General features: G+C 43.3%; 1 protein-coding gene across 1 annotated transcript in view; it reads left to right on the top strand.

Annotated features, from left to right (window-relative positions):
- nbs (nibrin) overlaps positions 1-19,885 on the top strand; it is a 54,789-nt gene that overhangs the window by 29,129 nt on the left and 5,775 nt on the right. The window contains exons 8-10 of the mRNA XM_068347148.1: positions 5,892-6,037; positions 12,904-13,178; positions 13,458-13,569. Of these exons, the coding sequence (XP_068203249.1) occupies positions 5,892-6,037; positions 12,904-13,178; positions 13,458-13,569 (533 nt within the window). The remainder of the gene's footprint in view (positions 1-5,891; positions 6,038-12,903; positions 13,179-13,457; positions 13,570-19,885) is intronic.

The raw sequence follows: 19,885 nt of genomic DNA, 5'->3' as shown, positions 1-19,885 counted from the left end.
AAGGTTTTCAGTCCTTTCAGCAGCGACATGACGTCGCTTCCTCGACTGCTACTGCTGCTCCTTTGCTTGTGGATATTGCCTGTCAAGCATTGCCGCCGCGGCAGGTCTCTCCTTTTCATGAGACTCGACAATTGTCGGACGAGGTTCCTTCAGATGAGGAAGTTGCTGATCCTCCGCCTACTGATATTCCTTTGGGCAGTTTGTCAGACGGAGAAGAGCCTAAAGCTGCTCAGCCCTCTATGGTCTTTAAGAAAATCATGTTGATTTTTAAGGATCTTTTTCCAGACCATTTTGTACCTTCTGCTCCTCGTTCGCCTCCGTCAGAGTTTGCGCTAGGCCTAGCTGCTTCGATGCTTTCGTTTACTAAGCTAGTGCTCTCTCGCTCTTCTAAGAGGGCTTTACGTTTGCTAGGCGACTGGTTGATCACCAGGAGGAGTTTGGGGAAGACTGCCTTTGCTTTCCCTCCTTTTAAACTGGCTTCTAGAGCGAGCGTCTGGTATGACACGGGAGAAGTTCTCGGCTTGGGAGTTCCTGCCTCTGCCCAGGGAGACTTCTCAAGCCTAGTAGACTCTCCCCGTCGCCTGGCCATGAGACGCTCTAAAGTTTATTGGTCCTCCTCGGACCTTGACCATCTCCTTAAAGGGGTTTACAGGGCCTTCGAAGTTTTTAACTTCTTAGATTGGTCGCTAGGAGACTTAAGCAGGAAGATCTCGTCGGTCGACCAGGATGTTTCCGTGCTTATTATGTCCTGTATGGACAAAGCCATCCGTGATGGCTCCAATGAGCTCGCCGCTACCTTTACGGCTGGAGTCCTGAAGAAGAGGGAGACTCTTTGCTCGTTCCTTTCGGCAGGAGTAACTCCCTGTCAAAGGTCGGAGCTCCTCTTTGCCCCGTTGTCATCTGCCTTGTTTCCTCAGCAGTTGATCAAGGATATTGCAGCTTCGCTGGTGCAGAAGGATACCCACGACCTGATGGCTACGTCTGCTCGTAAGGGTGCTCCTTCATCGTCTTATGTCGTAAGACCCAAGATCGATACCCCAGCGACGAGGTTTATCCCGCCCTTTCGTGGCAGAGCCCCCAGTAGGGGAGGCGCTCGTGCCGACAGTAAGAGAGGCAAGAGGAGAGGATCCAAGTCCTTCTGTGGCAGAGTCTGACTGCCCACGTCCTCAGACAGCGGTAGGGGCCAGACTGAACAACTTCTGGCAGGCCTGGGAGAAGAGGGGTGCAGACCGAGAGTCTGTGTTGTTGCTCAAGGAGAGGTACAAAATACCTTTTGTACGCAGACCTCCTCTAGTAACAGTTCCTTTAGACCTCTCTCCCAGGTATCGAGAGGAGTCAAGGAGACAAGCTCTACATCAGCAGGTTTCTCAGTTGCTAGAGAAGGGAGCGGTGGTGAAAGTCTCGGACCTTCAATCACCGGGATTTTACAACCGTCTCTTCCTAGTCCCAAAGCATACAGGAGGTTGGAGGCCAGTGCTGGACATCAGTGCGCTCAACGTTTTTGTTGTAAAAACAAAATTTACGATGGAGACCACGAAGTCCGTCCTAGCAGCGGTCAGAGAGGGAGACTGGATGGTCTCTCTCGACCTGCAGGATGCGTACTTCCACATTCCTATACACCCGGATTCTCAACCGTATCTGAGGTTTGTTTACAGGAATGTGGTGTACCAGTTCCGAGCACTGTGCTTCGGCCTCAGCCCTGCTCCTCTCGTGTTTACGAGGCTCATGAGGAATGTGGCAAAATTCCTTCATTTATCGGGAATTCGAGCCTCCCTGTACCTGGACGACTGGCTTCTCAGAGCGTCGTCCCGTCATCGCTGTCTGCAGGACCTTCAATGGACGTTAGCTCTTGCAAAGGAGTTGGGACTGTTGGTGAACTTAGAAAAGTCTCAACTGAATCCCTCCCAGACGATTCTCTATTTGGGGATGGAGATTCGCAGTCTAGTTTTTCGGGCTTTTCCGTCTTCCACCAGGATAGAGCAAGCCCTGCTCAAAGTCCGCCTCATGCTGAAAAAAGACCGTTGCTCAGTGAGAAGTTGGATGAGCCTCCTAGGGACTCTGTCATCCCTGGAACAATTTATCTCACTAGGGAGACTTCACCTTCGCCCTCTCCAGTTCCATCTAGACTCCCATTGGAACAAGGGCAAGACTTTGGAAGCTGTGTCAATCCCGATCTCCGAGCCAGTAAAAACGTGCCTGAGCTGGTGGGACAGCAACATAAGTCTGCGAGAGGGTCTGTCCCTGGCGGTCAAGAACCCAAACCACGTGTTGTTCTCAGACGCGTCGGATTTGGGTTGGGGAGCGACTCTGGACGGTCTGGAATGTTCGGGTCTTTGGACGTCGGATCAGAGGAGCCTGCACATCAACTGCAAGGAGCTGTTGGCTGTTCACTTGGCCTTGACGAGTTTCGAGAGTCTTCTACGAAACAAAGTGGTAGAAGTCAATTCGGACAACACCACAGCCTTGGCGTACATCTCCAAGCAAGGAGGCACTCACTCCCACACACTGTTCGTCATCGCAAGGGACCTCCTCATCTGGTCAAGAGATCGAGGCATCTCACTGTTGACAAGATTCATCCAGGGGGACTTGAACGTCTTGGCGGACTGTCTCAGTCGGAGAGGTCAGGTGATCCCCACAGAATGGACCCTCCACAAGGACGTGTGCAAGAGTCTTTGGATGACTTGGGGCCAACCCACCATAGACCTCTTTGCCACCTCGTTGACCAAAAGGCTCCCGACCTATTGCTCTCCAGTCCCAGATCCAGAGGCGGCCCTCATAGATGCTTTCCTGCTGGACTGGTCTCACCTGGACGCGTACGCATTCCCGCCGTTCAAGATCATCAACAAGGTACTGCAGAAGTTCGCCTCTCACGAAGGGACAAGGTTGACGTTGGTTGCTCCCCTCTGGCCCGCGAGAGAGTGGTTCACAGAGGTACTTCAATGGCTGGTAGACGTTCCAAGGAGTCTGCCTTTAAGGATGGATCTCTTACGACAGCCCCTCGTAAGGAGTCTTCATCAAAGCCTCCCCGCGCTTCGTCTGACTGCCTTCAGACTATCGAAAGACTCTCAAGAGCTCGAGGATTTTCGAAGGAGGCAGCCAGAGCGATTGCGAGAGCTAGGAGAGCATCTACCATCAAGGTCTACCAGTCGAAGTGGGAAGTCTTTAGAGACTGGTGCAAGTCATCATCCATTTCCTCTTCCAGTACCTCTGTAGCCCAAATTGCAGACTTTCTCCTGCATCTGAGAAATGTTCGCTCCCTCTCTGCTCCCACTATTAAGGGCTACAGGAGCATGTTGGCTTCTGTGTTCAGACATAGAGGCTTAGATCTGTCCAATAATAAAGATCTCCAAGATCTCCTTAAGTCCTTCGAGACCTCTAAGGAGCGTCGTATGGCAACTCTTGGGTGGAACTTAGACGTGGTCCTAAGGTTCCTAATGTCCGACAGATTTGAGCCATTACATTCAGCCTCCCTGAAGGATCTCACCCTCAAGACACTTTTTTTTGTGCTTGGCTTCGGCTAAAAGGGTCAGTGAGATCCATGCCTTTAGTAAAAACATCGGCTTTTCTACAGATAAAGCCACATGTTCGCTTCAGCTTGGTTTCTTGGCCAAAAATGAACTGCCTTCTCGTCCTTGGCCTAAATCTTTTGATATACCTTGCCTATCAGAGATCGTAGGCAACGAGGTTGAAAGAGTACTGTGCCCAGTTAGAGCGCTTAAGTTTTATTTAGCTCGTACCAGATCTTTACGAGGTGGATCTGAGGCCTTATGGTGCTCCGTTAAGAAGCCCTCATTGCCTATGTCTAAAAATGCTTTATCGTATTTTATTAGATTTTTAATCCGAGAGGCTCATTCTCACTTAAGTGAAAAAGATCGTTGTTTACTTAAGGTCAAGACGCACGAAGTAAGAGCGATAGCAACTTCCGTGGCTTTTAAGCAAAACAGATCTCTGCGAAGTATTATGGACGCGACCTTTTGGAGGAGCAAGTCGGTGTTCGCTTCATTTTACTTCAAAGACGTCCAGACTCTTTTTGAGGACTGCTACACACTGGGTCCATTCGTTGCAGCGAGTGCAGTAGTGGGTGAGGGGTCTACCACTACATTCCCTTAATCCCGATATCCTTTTAATCTTCTCTTGAAATGTTTTTAATCTTGTCTTGGGTTGTACGGAAGGCTGAGAAGCCTTTCGCATCCTTTTTGATTTGGCGGGTGGTCAAATGTCGTTTCTTGAGAGCGCCCAGATTAAGGGTTTTGATGAGGTCCTGTTGTATGGGTGGTCGCCCTGGATATAACAGCTCCTGGGAGTCTTTCAGCATCCTGAGAGGATGGCTGGGCTTCGTGAGGAAAGCGGACTAATAAAGCAGAGTAATCGTCAGAGTCAGCTTCCTTACCAGGTACCTATATTTAATTGGGTTTTGTTATGATATAATTGTCAAAAACTCTAAGCATATACGCCTTTATTGTATTAATACTGGTCTCTACCCACCACCATGGGCGTGAATCAGCTATTATATATTCAACGGCTAAGTTTAATATTTAAAAATATTTTGATTATAAAATAAATTTTTGAATATACTTACCCGGTGAATATATAAAATAAAGGCCCTCCCTTCCTCCCCGATAGAGACCCAGCGGAATGAGAAGAACTGGAGCTGTTTACAAGTATATGCGGTATCTGGCCGATAGTCGGCGCTGGTGGGCACACCCGCAACCTTCACGGCGATCGCTCGCGAGTTTTTGGGTTTCTGTCGAGCCGTCCGAGACGTCAGCTATTATATATTCACCGGGTAAGTATATTCAAAAATTTATTTTATAATCAAAATATTATTTTAAGAGATTCAGATATCTAAAACCAAGCTTTTTTAAGGGCAGCTTAAGTTTTATTAGTACAAGAGTAAACACCTTAATTAACGAGATTTAAAAATGCATTAGAGTATCGAAAATTAGTAAGAGGTCTGTAGAGTGCTGTGTCAGAGTACCATTCTGATCAAGTACAGTAATTAGTATGGGAGATATTAAAGAAAAATACCATTTTTTGCCTGAAAATACATAGTAGTTTACTATGAAATGTACAGTATATTTACATACCCAGGTACCACTATTAAGTGTTTTCTCGGGTGAACTGAAATGCTCATATAATAACAATAATATTAATGATGATAGTTTTTGCTATTTTCCTTTAAGATCAAAGGTAATATTTCATAACACATCAATGTCATATCTCAATGTACTGGCACTTTTAGGAAAATGTACTCACTTGGTAACCATGTTTCTAGGAACTGCCTGATGAATTACTAATATATCATAAAATACATAATGAGAAGTTTGGAAGGGAGGTATGAAAAGTAATTCAAACTTTGTTTTCTTGGTTAATGGATTACCAGTACTGTACTAAGATTAGATATCAGCAAAATTATATGGACAAACTTGTAATGAGATGATCTTGCTGTTTCAAGGTTATGTTATGCAACTTCTTCACCTTTTAATTTAACAAGCGTGCTCTCTCTCTCTCTCTCTCTCTCTCTCTCTCTCTCTCTCTCTCTCTCTCTCTCTCTCTCTCTCTCTCTCTCTCTCTCTCTCTCTTTCTCTCTCTCTCTCTCTCTCTCTCTCTCTCTCTCTCTTTTCTCTCTCTCTCTCTCTCTTTTCTCTCTCTCTCTCTCCCTCTTTTCTCTCTCTCTCTCTCTCTTTTCTCTCTCTCTCTCTCTCTCTCTTTTCTCTCTCTCTCTCTCTTCTCTCTCTCTCTCTCTCTCTTTTTTTTGTGAAATTTGGTAAACTTCTCAAATATCTGTAATAACGGCTAAACTTCAGCTAATACCGATACGATACCCAAAAACTAGCCGATGTCACTGATACCAATATACTAGTACATCTCTAGTTTGATGTATTTTACAGAAATTCTTAAAGGGAAAAGATTACGTGTGATACCGGAATCCGATATTGGTCTGGCTATTTTGTACAGAAGCACTGAATCCCATTGCAATCCATCTTTTGTGGTGGCTGACATCTTGAAAAGAAATGGATCATCTTCCATGTCACAAGTAAGTGAAATAGAATTTATTGTAAGAGAGACGTACATTAATTTATTAGGTACTATATGTTCTTTGATATACATTAATAATATGCTTTATATAGAATTTAGATTGTATTTGAAGGGAGTTTTATGAATGAAGTATTGTATTTTCAAGAAAGTGAAGTTTTAATTGAGATTGGTATTTGTATGTAAATATTCACTGAAATATTCTGTGATCTATAATAATAACCAATGGTTAAGCAATTTTGTGTATCCTTCAAAATAGGAAATGTCTTCAACAAAGGTGGAATGGCCGTTGAAAGGGTTAACAAGGTAACTAATGACAGGTAGGGAGGAGTGGTAAGTAGCACTGCCCACTGCCCTGTGAAAGCCTTTTTTTCTTTGGCTGTGAGTACAGATGTACTGTTGCATCTTAATCAAGGATGAATAATAATTTTTTCGTAATTTCCAGTTTGAATGGTTAATTCTGGTTTCATGTTTATGATGAAGAGAGGCAGGAATTCACTCGTGGATGAAAAGATGGAAATTGCATAGGTTTATGAATAAACCATCTATCTTTACAGCAGAGATTTATGGTATTCTGACTGTTATTGGATAAAAGCAATAGTGAAAGAAGGCGATTTTACTATTTTCAGGGATGCCAAAAGTGTTTTGCAGGCATTGACTTATTAATCTAACCAACCCTTTAGTTTTAAAACTTTTATTGGAGCTGTTTATTTGTAGTACTGCAGCAAGGAAGTTTAGTTATGTTGGGTTCTAGCTCCTGTGGGTATGTCGGAAAATGAAGAGACAAATAAACTAGCAAAAAGGCAACAGACAAATTACTTGCTGGGAGGCATCTACTTCTGTGTAACAATTTTTTGGCTCATATCAAAAGATCTTTTGGTAATATTTAGCAAGATTAATGGAATTCTGCAGATCAGAATAAGATGGAGATAACAAATGCCATACCTCCATGGGAATATGATATGCCTAGAAGGTAGGAAACTGCTCTCTGTTGACTAAGAACTGGGCACACCCGTTTAATTCACGAGTTCTTGATGACAGGCAGGTGTCAACTCTTCTGTAATGAATGCTCGGTTCCCCTGACTGTCAGGCATTTGTTGATTGACTTATATCCTAGTTCTGGGGATCTCAGAGAATTATTCTTCCTTAAAGCTTTTTGTAAGGATGGCAGGTACATCCTCCCCAAGTTTCATGGAGACGGTGGGCGCTGTATGATGCTAGTGGCATTTGTTCCCAGACTAACAAACCTGGAGTTTTTTATATGGATTATATTTCGGCGGAGCTGGAAGGTAGCCATTAGACTAACCACTGAGTGGGTAGGCAGAGGGAGGCTCGGGGCTACACAGCCGCTTATATCTACTCAGCTGTGAACTGCGTCACTTTTTTTCTTTTGGCTTGTAGAGAGGGGACGTGTTCTCTCTCCTCCTTGAGGATACCATTGACTTATATGCTTGTTTTTTCTCTTGCTGGTGTGAATGCTTCTTCCCTGACGCCTCAATGCAAATGTGTCCTGGTCGAGAGGGTGCCGCTTGTGGTACCTTCATGTCGTCGGTTGATACCAACCCTCATTTCTTATGTCCGATCTGCAGGGGGCGTAGCAAGCAGGGTTTGCCCTGGTATGAGTGTAGCGAGTGGCCTGCCTACCAGTGAGAGAAGCTCCTCCTCGCGCGCCTTCCTCCGTCGGGCGATCAAGTAGGAGTGCAACCTGGATAATTCCTTGGCAACCTCGGAGTACTGGGGGCGTGTTGCTTTCCCTAGTGGAGTACCTTCACCTCCAGCTGCTGGGGAGCCATTCTCCCTTGCAGATGTGTTGCAGGCGTGGCCATTCTTGGGAGTTTCTGCTCCCCCTTCCAAGGAAGCATTAATGCAGCTTTAGCATGGTTCTAGGAAAGATCCTTCACCAGAGTCTTGAACATCTTACGCTCTGGATGTGTGCGAGCTCCATCTTTCGCCCTCTCCTGGGTTTTCCACTCGTGGATGAGGCGATTGCTCACGTTCGCCTCTCCAAAAGCCTCCTCCTAAAGACCATTCTGCTCCCCATCCTGGGACTTCGTCATCTCCTAACCCTCAGCCTTCTGTTTCTTCCCAAAAAACCCTTCTGCAGTAGGAGATGATGATCTTTACGTGGCCAGCGCTCCATCTGCTAGCTGTTTTCAAGGACGAGACTAACTATCTTCTCGTCCTTTGGGACAATTGTCTTTTGGATGTTGTTTATGACTATCTGAAGACCATCATAGAGATCGATGGTCATCACGATCTCAGCGCTCCTCTTATAGGAAGCGTTCAAACTCAAGAGCTTCATGCTCACGAGACTGAAGGGTATCATGGTCTTGGCGCTCTTCTTTTCGAAGGTGTTATGTTTCACTAGCTTAAAGCTCAAGATCACATTCTTCACGATCATAAGCTAGACGCTCTAGATCTAGTTCTGGACGCTCTCGTTCTAGATCGTAATGATCTAGATCATGAGGACAACGCTCATGTTCCCTCAGGCGATGATCTAAATCACAAGGATGATGCTCACGTTCACGAGGGCCACGTTTGCGAGAGCGATGTTCACGTTCACGTGGTCGACGATTACAATCGCGAGGACGACGTTCACGATCGCGAGGCTGACGCTCGCACTCACGAACTAGGCACTCTGGACGTTCCTGCCGTTTAAGATCACAACCTAAGTGTTCATGATCACAAATAGAAAGTTCGATTGCTAAGCGAGTGTTCATGATAATGATCTAAGTGTTCCTCTTCAAGAGGAAAAGGTAGGCCTTTGTGCTCTACATCCAAGTGACGTGCTACAGCTCATACTGTACATCTCCTCAGTGACCGGTGACTGAACCTGATCTTCCAGTTGTCCAACCCTCAAAAAGGCTTCCAGCTAAGCTACCCCCGGCCCCTTTGCAGCCTGGAGTGCTTTAGCTAAGCGCTCGCCTATGCGACGCTTTCAGACGCGTTGCACTGCAGTGACGCATTCTCCAATGCTTTGTGTCGTCCCGGTTCAGAGCCCCTCATCGGCTTTGCTAGCGAGTGGTCCTCCAGTGCAACAGGAGCCCTTGGGGCCTCCCTCTTTACGATTGGCACCTATTACTCGAGAAACGAGCACTTCCACTCGGGAATCGCACCAGTTGACGTGTGAATCTCGCTATTCACTCGTGAATCTGCAATTTCTGCTAGCAATTCACGAGTACTGTAGAGGTATCAGAATCACAAGCAAGCGCAGTCCCAACACCACCTCCGGCTGAATCCACCTCTAGCGGTAGGTCAATTCCCTTTCCCGAAGGGTTTAAGGAACCTCTGAACAAGTTCGCGAACATTCGTACAAGTCCCGATTGTCATCTTTGTCCTTCAAAAGAGGATCTCCTGTTGTCTCAGAGATTGTCGCCCAGATCACCTTGGGCACCCTCTCGTATTCCCCTCAGGAAACTTTCCCCTTCACCTGGACTCTCTAAAGGGAGGTGAGCTTCCCTTTTTGTTTGTGGGTCAATACTCTCGTATCAACCCTTCAGAAGTCCTTGGGTGTGGCTCCTCCACGACCACAGCCCTGACTTGCTCAAGTCAGTGCTACTCCTATAGCGAGTTCGGAGTAGGGCTCGTCTCTTCAGGGTCTTGATTCCAGAAGGAAGTCTTCTCAGACTATTAAGAAACAGCGATCTTCACCATCCAGATCCAGTCCCAATGATAGGATACCTCCCGCTGTAGATCAATCTCTTGAATGTCTTCCCTTAAACCCAGTCAAGGCGAAGGACATTCAAATGATGCGGCAAAAGAAGAAGATGAGACACAACACGCCACCCCACGCTGATCTCACCAACCTCGCACAAGCAGGGATCTTGGCTCACTCAGGGAAGCCTCTGTCCATCTCTTCCAACCTAAGCAGATTGAAGTGGTTCCCTCGGACCAATGTCCAGTCTCTAAATCACCTGCAAGGGAAGAATCTTCAGCTCCCACAACTAGTGCTCCAAAGGTACCGCAACATCCAACCTAGAGGGGCATTTTCCACAGTGGGAAGCTCGTAGGACAGAGATGGACAGGAGGTCCCCTGAGGCAGGTCACTCTCGCAACCCCGTTGATGACTTGGACCTACCCCGGGCTCCTATGGAAGAGAGCTTAGAAGTAGATGATGCTCTGTACACAAATGAGAAATATCTCCAAAGGGCAGCAAGTCCAAATTTCCATTCGGAATAAGAGCGCAAAGAGTCGGGCTACACCTTCAGGTAGGTCCGTGCTTGCATGATGGCCAACAACCTATTCATGACTCATAGCTCTGCTATGGCATCATGCAGAGTGGTTTCCAGAACTTCTGCAACTCCTGACAGAGCTTCCAAGAGAACTCCCTTCACGATAAGATCTACTCAGACAACCAGACGCAAACATCTTCCACAAGGCTGTAGCTTCTCTTTGTCTTCATGTCTGGAGACTATCCAGCATCTCCTCTTCAAGAGAGGCTTTTAGCAATAAGTTGCGAGAAGAATGTCTGGATACTCGAAGATCCTCTGCACGAGTCGACCAGGTGAAGTGGACTGTCTTTTGTGGTTGGTGTCATGAAAGGGGTATCTCTCCCCTCAATGCCACTATTCTAGCAATTGCGGAGTTACTTGTATACCTTTGGGATGGAAAACTCCTCTCAGTCTTGGCAGTGAAAGGCTACCGCTCAGCCTTAAGCATGGTCTTGAGACTGAAAGGAGTCGATCTTTCCTCTTAATTGTCTTTTCTCATACGAAGTTATGAGATCACTTGTCCCCAATCAGAAGTTAGACCCCCTCCTTGGAACGTGGTTCGCGCCCTTCAGTCTCTGTAGGATGCCCCCTACAAACCCTTACGCCAGGCAACAGATCTACAACACGCTTTGAAGACGATATTTCTACTCGTTTTGGCTTCATCAAGGAGAGTTAATGAACTTCATAGTCTATCCTACGACATTGCCTATTCAAGGGGATGAGGGGAGGTGATACTTACCTTTGTCCCTGAGTTTATTGCTAAGACTCAAAATCCGGGAGTAGCGTATCCTAGATTCGGGCCCTTTCAGATTGAGAGTCTTCATTCTGTAACTGATGACCCAGATTAACTGTTACTTAGTCCTGTGAGGAGTTTAGGCATTACCTTGAACACTGCAGCAGCTCTTTCCCGAGTGTCGGCATCCTTCATCAGCACGGGGAAGGTCAAGAGGTGGGTTGTAAAGAACACCATCTCGGCTTGGATTCGCAGGAGAATTGACCATACAGTGAATCCTGCCCTCATGCTCATGAACCTGGAGCTCATGACGTCAGGGGCATAAGCACGTCCCTGGCGTTTAAAAGTACAGTAACTACCCTGTGGCGCAGTTACTACAAGCGGTTGTTTGGAAGCATCAGACGACCTTCACCACCCACTATCTGCAAGACGTAACCCACAGGAACATAATGTTCTCCATTGGTCCTGTGGTGGCTGCACAACAACTGGTTTGCGATGCCTCAAGCTTCTTGATGGGCAAGTAGCAGATAGTTGAGGGTATAAGTTACCCGTGTTTAGTCTGGGATGAATGTGTAAGAGTAACTGGCTCTCTCTTTCTTTCATCTTCCCCTCTCTTGGGCAACAGCACCATGAGTCCTCTGCATGCTGGCCTCACTTATCTGCAGGTAATATCCAATTCCCTTGTGTAACCTGGTATACATTTCATACTTGCCTACGTCCCCTATTCTTACCTAGACAGTCACATTGCTAGTTTCTTAACAAACACACGTGTTGCTCAGGCCGCTATCCGTGCATTGCACAAAATTTTTAGCGATGTGTCAAGGTTTTCCCAGCTACAACCGAAACCTGTACGTGTAAAAACCCAGGTTAATGGCCAAGCCTGTGGTCTGACTTCCACCCTCCTAATGGGTAAGTCATCCCTATTAAATAATGTAAGGTTTGTAGAGTGTTGGAACAAATGATAAATTTAAAAGTAATTTGTATTTTTTCCAACGATACAAACCTTTAGCTATTTATACAAATTGTCCTGCCATCACCTATCCCCCACAAGTCCTGCCTGCAATCAAAAAGTGTCTGGTTCACAGGTGTGTGAGTGAGAGTGGTAGCTAGCAATCCCCCGCTACCCCACTACCCCTCATGACCCCTGCTAACTAGTGGTTAGGTGGTTGCCACCTCACTTAAAAAGTCTAAATGGTTAGTCTTCAAGCTTCACCAAAAGATAATCTCTATTAAATAGTTACAGGTTTGTATCGTTAGGAAAAACACAAATTACTTTCAAATTTGTCATATTTCATTCCAGACTGTTTCCCATTAGGGGAAAAGGATTACTTCATTGACTGAGTACCAGGTAAATAACCAAGTAATGACCAGGCCTTGTCAGCTTACTCATCTTTTTGAAGGCCTGATAGGAGTAGAGCCATCTACCTTGCTCCCTTACTTGACCACAATAAGTTGGCATATTCCAGGGAAAAAAAAAAATAAATTGTTCAGTTCTAGATGGACTTCCTGCCCACCAATAATTGAGTTCCCTATTTTTAAGTGTATACCCTTGGGAAAAAAATGAAAAAGTAATTTTTATTTTTCCTGGCTATTCAAACCTTACTCCTTTAAAGTAAGACATCTCACATAACCACCCCTCTCATTCCTGTTTCGGGAGAGCTACTCACTCGTGGTCACTATAACCACCCCTCTCAATGTTCTTTGTCAGGAGAAGTGATCGGGGCTACTAGCTCATGGTCACTTACCTGTCGTCAACTACAGGTACCTTGTTAAGGGTTTTAACGGCTGTTCCGGCTCCGATGAAGACTTCCTATTTTAAAGGACTCGGGTTTGTATGTCTAGGAAAAGTAAACAATAGTTTTGAAGTTTGTTATATATGAAATGGAAAATTGAAAACTAATAGAATCTATCAATTTTCCTCAGGGTGTTAATATTTATGCAACTGAAACACAAGATGTAAGCCAGAGCATTATGAGTTTGTCAGGCACTCGGGTTGTACCAGAAAGTGGCATTTCTTCTTCCCGGAAAACTCCTTCAACATTGCAGACTACATTAGCACGTCCCTCAATGTCTGGTCTCAACTCTACAAATATGAATTCTTCAAGTACTAACGCTTCAACACTGATGACCCTCGATCATACTCCTAGCAGAAGCAGTTTTGAAGATAAAGAAAATTATAAATCTAAAGGAACTAAAAGGTAAATAATGATGTTACTACAGATTATTTTTTATTCCTGATTACTTTTAATGTTGGAAAATGAAATACTGTAATTTATCAGTAACAAGTATTTTTCAGTGTAAGTGTATTAGATTTTTCCTGAAGGACCATAGGGGCCCATTCATTTTATTGCATTATCTGAGATTTCTTTCAGTTTTGTATTCCTATTACCATTAGAGTTTTTATTTCAAAATTAAACTATATTTCAAGGGTTTGTATGATTTATTTTAAATGACACATTCAACTTTGTTATATTTAGGAACAGAACCCAGACTGTTGAGTATGAACCTCCTTCTAAGCGTAGCAGTCGATCTCCCAACAAAGAACCGATTGCAGCTGAGCCTGAACCTACACAGCCCATAGAATTTATGGTAATTTTAAGAGCTAAGTTCTTCGAATATTTACAGATATGTATTTTAAAAACAATTTATTTTTTAAAACACTTTGCTTAATGAAAATGTTTATCCTTTGAAAAGATTCCTAAAATTTTAGTAAGTAGTATAAGTCATGCAATATGAATATGGTTTATAAATTGACAATTATTTTTCTCTTAGTATGCACATGTGTAAGTTTTTCAGCTAATCTTGAGAATGGTTAAGGAATTTAAATTTTAGTGTACTGTAATTACATTAATGATTTACTTTATGCAATGCTATAGTAATTTCTTGAATAGGAACATTGACCTTAATTTAATGAATCTTTCCCAATATTCATGTGATTCTATCATTCACGCCTTAGCTTACAACAAGAGAAAATGAAGGCAAGAGTTTACAGTATTTTAACTAGACATCTCTTTGATTTACAATACTCGCCACTGGTGTAATTTGCCACCATTCATTGGTAACCAGCCTCAGTTTGTTTCTTTATGTTGTTAGGAGAAGTTGAGTTCCCAGCTGAAAGCTATGATGCAATTAAGTGATTAGAAAACTAATTTGGCTTCAATTGTCTAGTATTGCATTGTCCTTCTCTTATATTTTCATGTAAAGCAGGATTTAGAGAAGATAAAAGTTGTACTGACCAAATTTTCATTTTAAGACATGCTGTAAAGCAATGTGTAGAATATAGACATCAACTTATGATGGCATTTGTGGACTATGAAAAAGCCTTTGATAATGTGCACCGGCCAATTTTTTTGGAGAGTCCTGCGTTGTTATGGAGTTCCCCTTAAATAGGCAAATTTGATTAAGTCTGTTCATGAGCATAGCAAGTGTAAAGTTAATGTTAGTGGAGTCCAATCAAATGACTTTTCTTGTAAACAACAGAGTACAACAAGGGAATATGTTGTCACCTATGTTGTTTATCCTCATGGATTTTGTAATGCATTGAACAGGTGGGGATGATGGTGAAGAAGGATTGGACTGGACTGGTAATAGGAAATTAGCTAACCTAGAGTATGATGATGATGCTGTCCTTATTAGCAGAATACCACAGGATTTGCAATACTTGCTTAACAGAATGCACGAAATATCACATGAGGTTGTGCTCAAGATAAATAGAAGAAAGACTGAGATGAGAATGGAATATGGGAAGGAGGATGGATTAATGAGGTAGACTCATTTAAATGTTTAGGAACTATGATCCCTAATACAGGGTTTTAGGATTAAAAGTTTAATGAAAGGTTGACAAAAGCAAATCAGACAATAGCTAGGTTAAGTAAAATTTGTAAAGCAAATTGCCTGAAATTACTTATACATATCAGGCTATACATCTGATTAGTGAGATCTGTGTTACAGGTATGGACATGAGAGAAGGCATGAGAATAAAACAATATCCAACAGATCTAGTAGATAAAAGAACAAAGCATCAGAAGAATGTTGGGAGTTAAATGGCAGGACAGGATTAGAAATGAAACTATGAGAGATTACTCAAGTGCCATATATGTGGATGAGAACATAGTGAGGGGTAAATGGAGATGGTTTGGGCATGCTCTTTGCACTCCCCATAAGAGATTAGTTCACCAAACTTTTAACTGGGCTCCACAAGGCACTAGAAGAGTTGGAAGACCCAAGCCAACATGGCTGAGGAGTATGAAGCGTGAAGTAGGAGGTTATGAATGGAGAAGTATTGATTTAAAAGTTTGAGATAGACGACTAACTGAGGCCCTTTTTGTCAATAGACGTAGATGATGATGATGATGTAATATAACTAGGAATGTCATTTTAATTACTCTACAGTAATAAAGTGATAACTATTCATTGATAAAGTTCTAATATTCAAAAGGATTTTCTAAATGATACTAATTAAATTCTGCACTGCATAAGAGGTTTATTAGGTAGTTTTGTTTGGGTTTAGGATAGGAGACAGTAGAACTCCTTCATCCTCTTCATTTTTCTCAAGGTCCCATGAAGGTTTAATCTGTTATGCTGTAAGATATTTGAGCATTACTCTTGGTATTAGTTGGTGCTCTTGCTGTGATTTTCGAGCTTTCTCCTGCTTCTCGTATTGTTTCTGATGTAGTTTCTTTGTGTGTATCCAATCATTCAGCCTAGGCTTGTATAGTTTCACACTCATGTCTACTTTTGATTTTTGTGTATGCCCTTGGGTTTTCTACCCTCTTTAGACTTCCTCTCCGGCTAGTGTTTATTAGAACGTACTAGGGCCTATGGAATCACTTGAGTTTTAAGGTATCTTTGCCCACTTTAACACTTGCTACAGCCCATTTTCACAAATTTTGTTTTTCTTTATTTTCTCTAAATAGAAGTTTTTGGTCATTAATATATTTTCCCAAAGTATTTGGAGTCGGGATCCATGCCACGGTTCTGATTCTACTCTCTTTCGAGTGTATGGAGGAGATCTGTATTCCTGTCTATTTCTTTACTATATCCATACTGAAGTCTTGTACTCACTCCTTATCAGTACATGTATTTGTTGTAAAGTGAAAAAAAAAATCCAAATCTTTTAGAATATTGTTTTCTTTTTCATGCTTGTGTCTGTTTAGAAAAATTTATTCATTGGTAAATTCTTCCAAAATATGTTGCAAGAATTTGTACCACATACACCCTTGTCTGGTGCTTAACCAGCACCTGCCATCTCAGTTCACACCACATTTACTTATGCTGCCATCTTGCATCCAGTTTAGCCAACCAAGAAGAGGGAGTGGCAGGAGAGGGCCAAGGTACCATCAGGGAAGGCAATCTCCCACTGCAACTGCTGTGAGGGGAGATGCCTCTCAATTCAGTGGGAGAGTTGGCAGTATCACTGGGCGTAGGATTGGGTGCTGGAACCCCTCACTCAAGCTCTGATGGTATCAACATGTTTTCTAGAATTGCAGTAACACTGCATCTTGCAAGCAGAAGTCCAGATTTTAGACAAGGATGTCTTTCAAGTAGTCCTGGACCGGTCTCCATGCCTTTACAGCCGACTTTCCTGTAGAAAAGTCGACGAGAGGCTGGAGAACATTAATCGACATCTCTGGAGTTTGCCCTCCTGACAACATTCAGAATGGAGACAGCAAAGGAAGTACTGCTTCTCACCACCTGTGTGACTTAGTGATAGAGGCCCTATGTTGGGCACAGAACACTGCAGTTGCCAGCAAACTCAAGTCGATGGGGACAAATTTTCTGGTCAGAGTGATCCTTTAACCCTCAAGTAGCGAGGAACCTCCTGACTGTGTGAGGTTCCCTCGAGTAGCGAGGAACCTCCAGACAGTGTGAGGTTCATCGACTATTGACAAGTTTGCAATGAAGCTAAACAAGAAGCTCCTACTATACTGCATTCAGATATCAGATCAAGCAGCAACATTAAAGGACATCTTTCAACACATGGGAGGCCTAGACATTTATGCTTTTCCTCCTACCTAATCTAAAGGGTAGTCACCCAAGCGTGAAATATATCACTCCCAAACCTCAAAATGACATTAGTAGCCATGGAATGGCTGCATGCAGAATTGTACTCTGACCTACTGATGCTGTTATCTGAGGCTTCAAGAAAACTACCCAAGTGACAGTTCCATAACATACCTGTCTTCACAGTTGAAGATTGTCCAGCATCTCTTCAGAGCGAGGTTTCTGCAAAATACTGCACAGGAAATGTCTGGATAGCTCAGAATCCTCTATAGCATTCTACCGGGCCAAATGGGTTATCTTCTGTGATTAGTGCCATAGACATGGCACTTCTCCTCTCGTAGCCTCTGTTCAACTAATAGCAGACTTCCTAGTCTTCTTCCAAAGAGAAAAACTCTGTCTCAGCGATAGAAGGCTACCGTTTAGCCTCAAGCCAAGTCTTCAAACTGTGAAAGGAGTCTATTTTTTGTCTTCTTGGAAATTTTTTTTTGTCAATTAAGAGTTCCAAAGAATCTTGTGTGTCAAGAGAACTCAAAATTCCCTCTTAGAACACAGCAAAAGTTCTCAGGTCTAAAAATAAAAAGCCCCCTACGGATTCCTAAATTGAACTTTGGATAGGAACCTGTCCCACAAAACCATGTTTCTTCTTGCTTTGGTTTCGACAAAATTTGTAAGCATGTTACATGGACTGTCATATCTCATCACACACACAAAGGGTTGGAGGAAGATATAATTTTCTATCATTCCTGAATTCATAGCAAAAAATGCAAAACTCCACTGTAATTGATCTAAGATTTGATTCATTTTCAATTTCCTTCCTCATGGAAGTAACAGACAATCCAGATGAGATGCTTCTATGCCCTGTGAAGGCACTAAAGCGTACCTCAAGAGAAATTATCCATTCAGCCCATGAGTGCAGAACCTTTTCATCAGTGGGGGAAGGCTTAGGAAGACTAACTAGGTACACCATTTTTTTCTGGCTTCGGGAAACCATAAGTAATGTGCTGTACCAGACAACGAATGACCTGGGATAACACGCAGGCACTCGCTCTTGAAGCCAGAGAAGTAGGTGTAAGGTTTGTTTTTTGGGAGCACCTGTCAGTTGACCAGATCCTGAAGTCAGGCATTTCGAATTATCAGACAACCTTCGTGGCCCACTATCTACAGGAATAAACCTACATGTCATTCAACACTGTTCTCCATAGGACTGGTAACTGCTTAGCGGGTTGTATATCATACTTAACTCCCTCATAGGACAATAAGTTGGAAAAGCAGGATGATATAAGCCCCGGGGTTCCAACAAGGAAAATAGCCCAGTGAGGAAAGGTAACGAGGAAAAATAAAATATTTTAAGAACAACAACAACATTAAAATAAATATTTCCTATATAAACTGTATGAACTTTTTAAAAAACAAGAAGAGTAATAATAAAGAATAGTGTGCCCTGGTGTACCCTCAAGCAAGAGAACTCTAACCCAAGACAGTGGAAGGCCATAGTACAGAGGCTATGGCTCTACCCAGGCCTAGAGAACAATGGTTTGATTTTGGAGAGTCGTTCTTCTAGAAGATCTGAATACCATAGCTAAGTCTCTCTTCTACCCTTACCAAGAATAAAGTGGCCACTGAACAATTACAGTGCAGTAGTTAACCCTTGAGAGAAGAAAATTTGTTTGGTAATCTCAGAGTTGTCAGGTGTATGAGGATGGAGGAAAATATATAAAGTAAAGGCTACTGCGTTAATGAAGCTTCATCTGTGGTGGATAACGGGGGAGAGTGGGCTGTGGCACCCTAGCAGTACCAGCCGAACTCGGTTGAGTCCCTTATCAGGCTGGGAGGAACGTAGAGAGGAGAGGTCGCCTTTTTTGTTTCATTTGTTTGATGTCGGCTACCCCCAAATTTGGGGGAAGTACCTTGGTATATGTATGTATGTATGTATAGGCCAGACTATTTGATGTATGAGTAGGCAATGGGAAAGTGAACCATAACAAGAGAGAAGGATCTAACGTAGTACAGTCTGGCCAGTCAAAGGACTCCATCTAAAATGGTGGTTACAACTTAGGTCTAAAGCCCAGTACACATTATGATTCATATATCAACCTTGTGATGCAGTTGTGGTGTTGAAAAGGATTGCTAGCTGCCAAACTGTAATGAAACATTGCTCACTTGTTTTTGCGCACTAGCTGCCTAGTTGCAGTTCAGCTTCCGTTGAGAGAATGTATGCCGATGATTTCTGTATCAGGAGACTCTATTAGTATTATTATTATTTGAAATAAAATTATCAAAATTAGTATTGAAAATTATTCAAATTATCATTATCAAAGTAAAATGAAGTATTGGTCCTTGTCCACTCAATGGGACTATGGGAGACAGTGAGTTAGCCATTGGCGCCGGAGTTGATCTGCGCCAACATCCTCGCACTTTGAACGCTTACGCAACACTGACCAGACACATGAAATCTTTCCATCCCATCAACACGTTGGTGCAGTTTAGTGCTGTAAAAGTAGTTTTCCAATGCATCCATTCAATACTGCGGGCATCATGAATCATAGTGTGTAAGTGGCTTAAGTGAGAGCAAGAATTTCTGTACCATATTCCTCTTTCCTTTTCCCTTCCCTTGGGATGCTGTGGTTCGACCGCTATGTTGTTGGAATGAACTTTGAGGCAGTTAAGACACTGTGTTGGGAAACTGTTCTCAATGTTAAGATGTGATTTTCCCCATCCTCCTTGAGGGTAAAGATGGAAGTAATGTGAACTCATCAGTTTACTGAACCTTTACATCACAGAAGCAATACCCTCTGAGGTTAAAGTTCTTCTGTAACCTCCAGTCTATGGCAGTAACCTAGCCCTATCTCCTGATACTCAAGCATTGAAGTCGCCAACCTTGCTCCTCATAAGGACCGAGACT

Source organism: Palaemon carinicauda, chromosome 23, assembly GCF_036898095.1.
Source record: "Palaemon carinicauda isolate YSFRI2023 chromosome 23, ASM3689809v2, whole genome shotgun sequence".
In the NCBI taxonomy this organism is placed as follows: Eukaryota; Metazoa; Arthropoda; class Malacostraca; order Decapoda; family Palaemonidae; genus Palaemon; species Palaemon carinicauda.
This window is presented reverse-complemented; position numbering and strand designations above follow the sequence as displayed.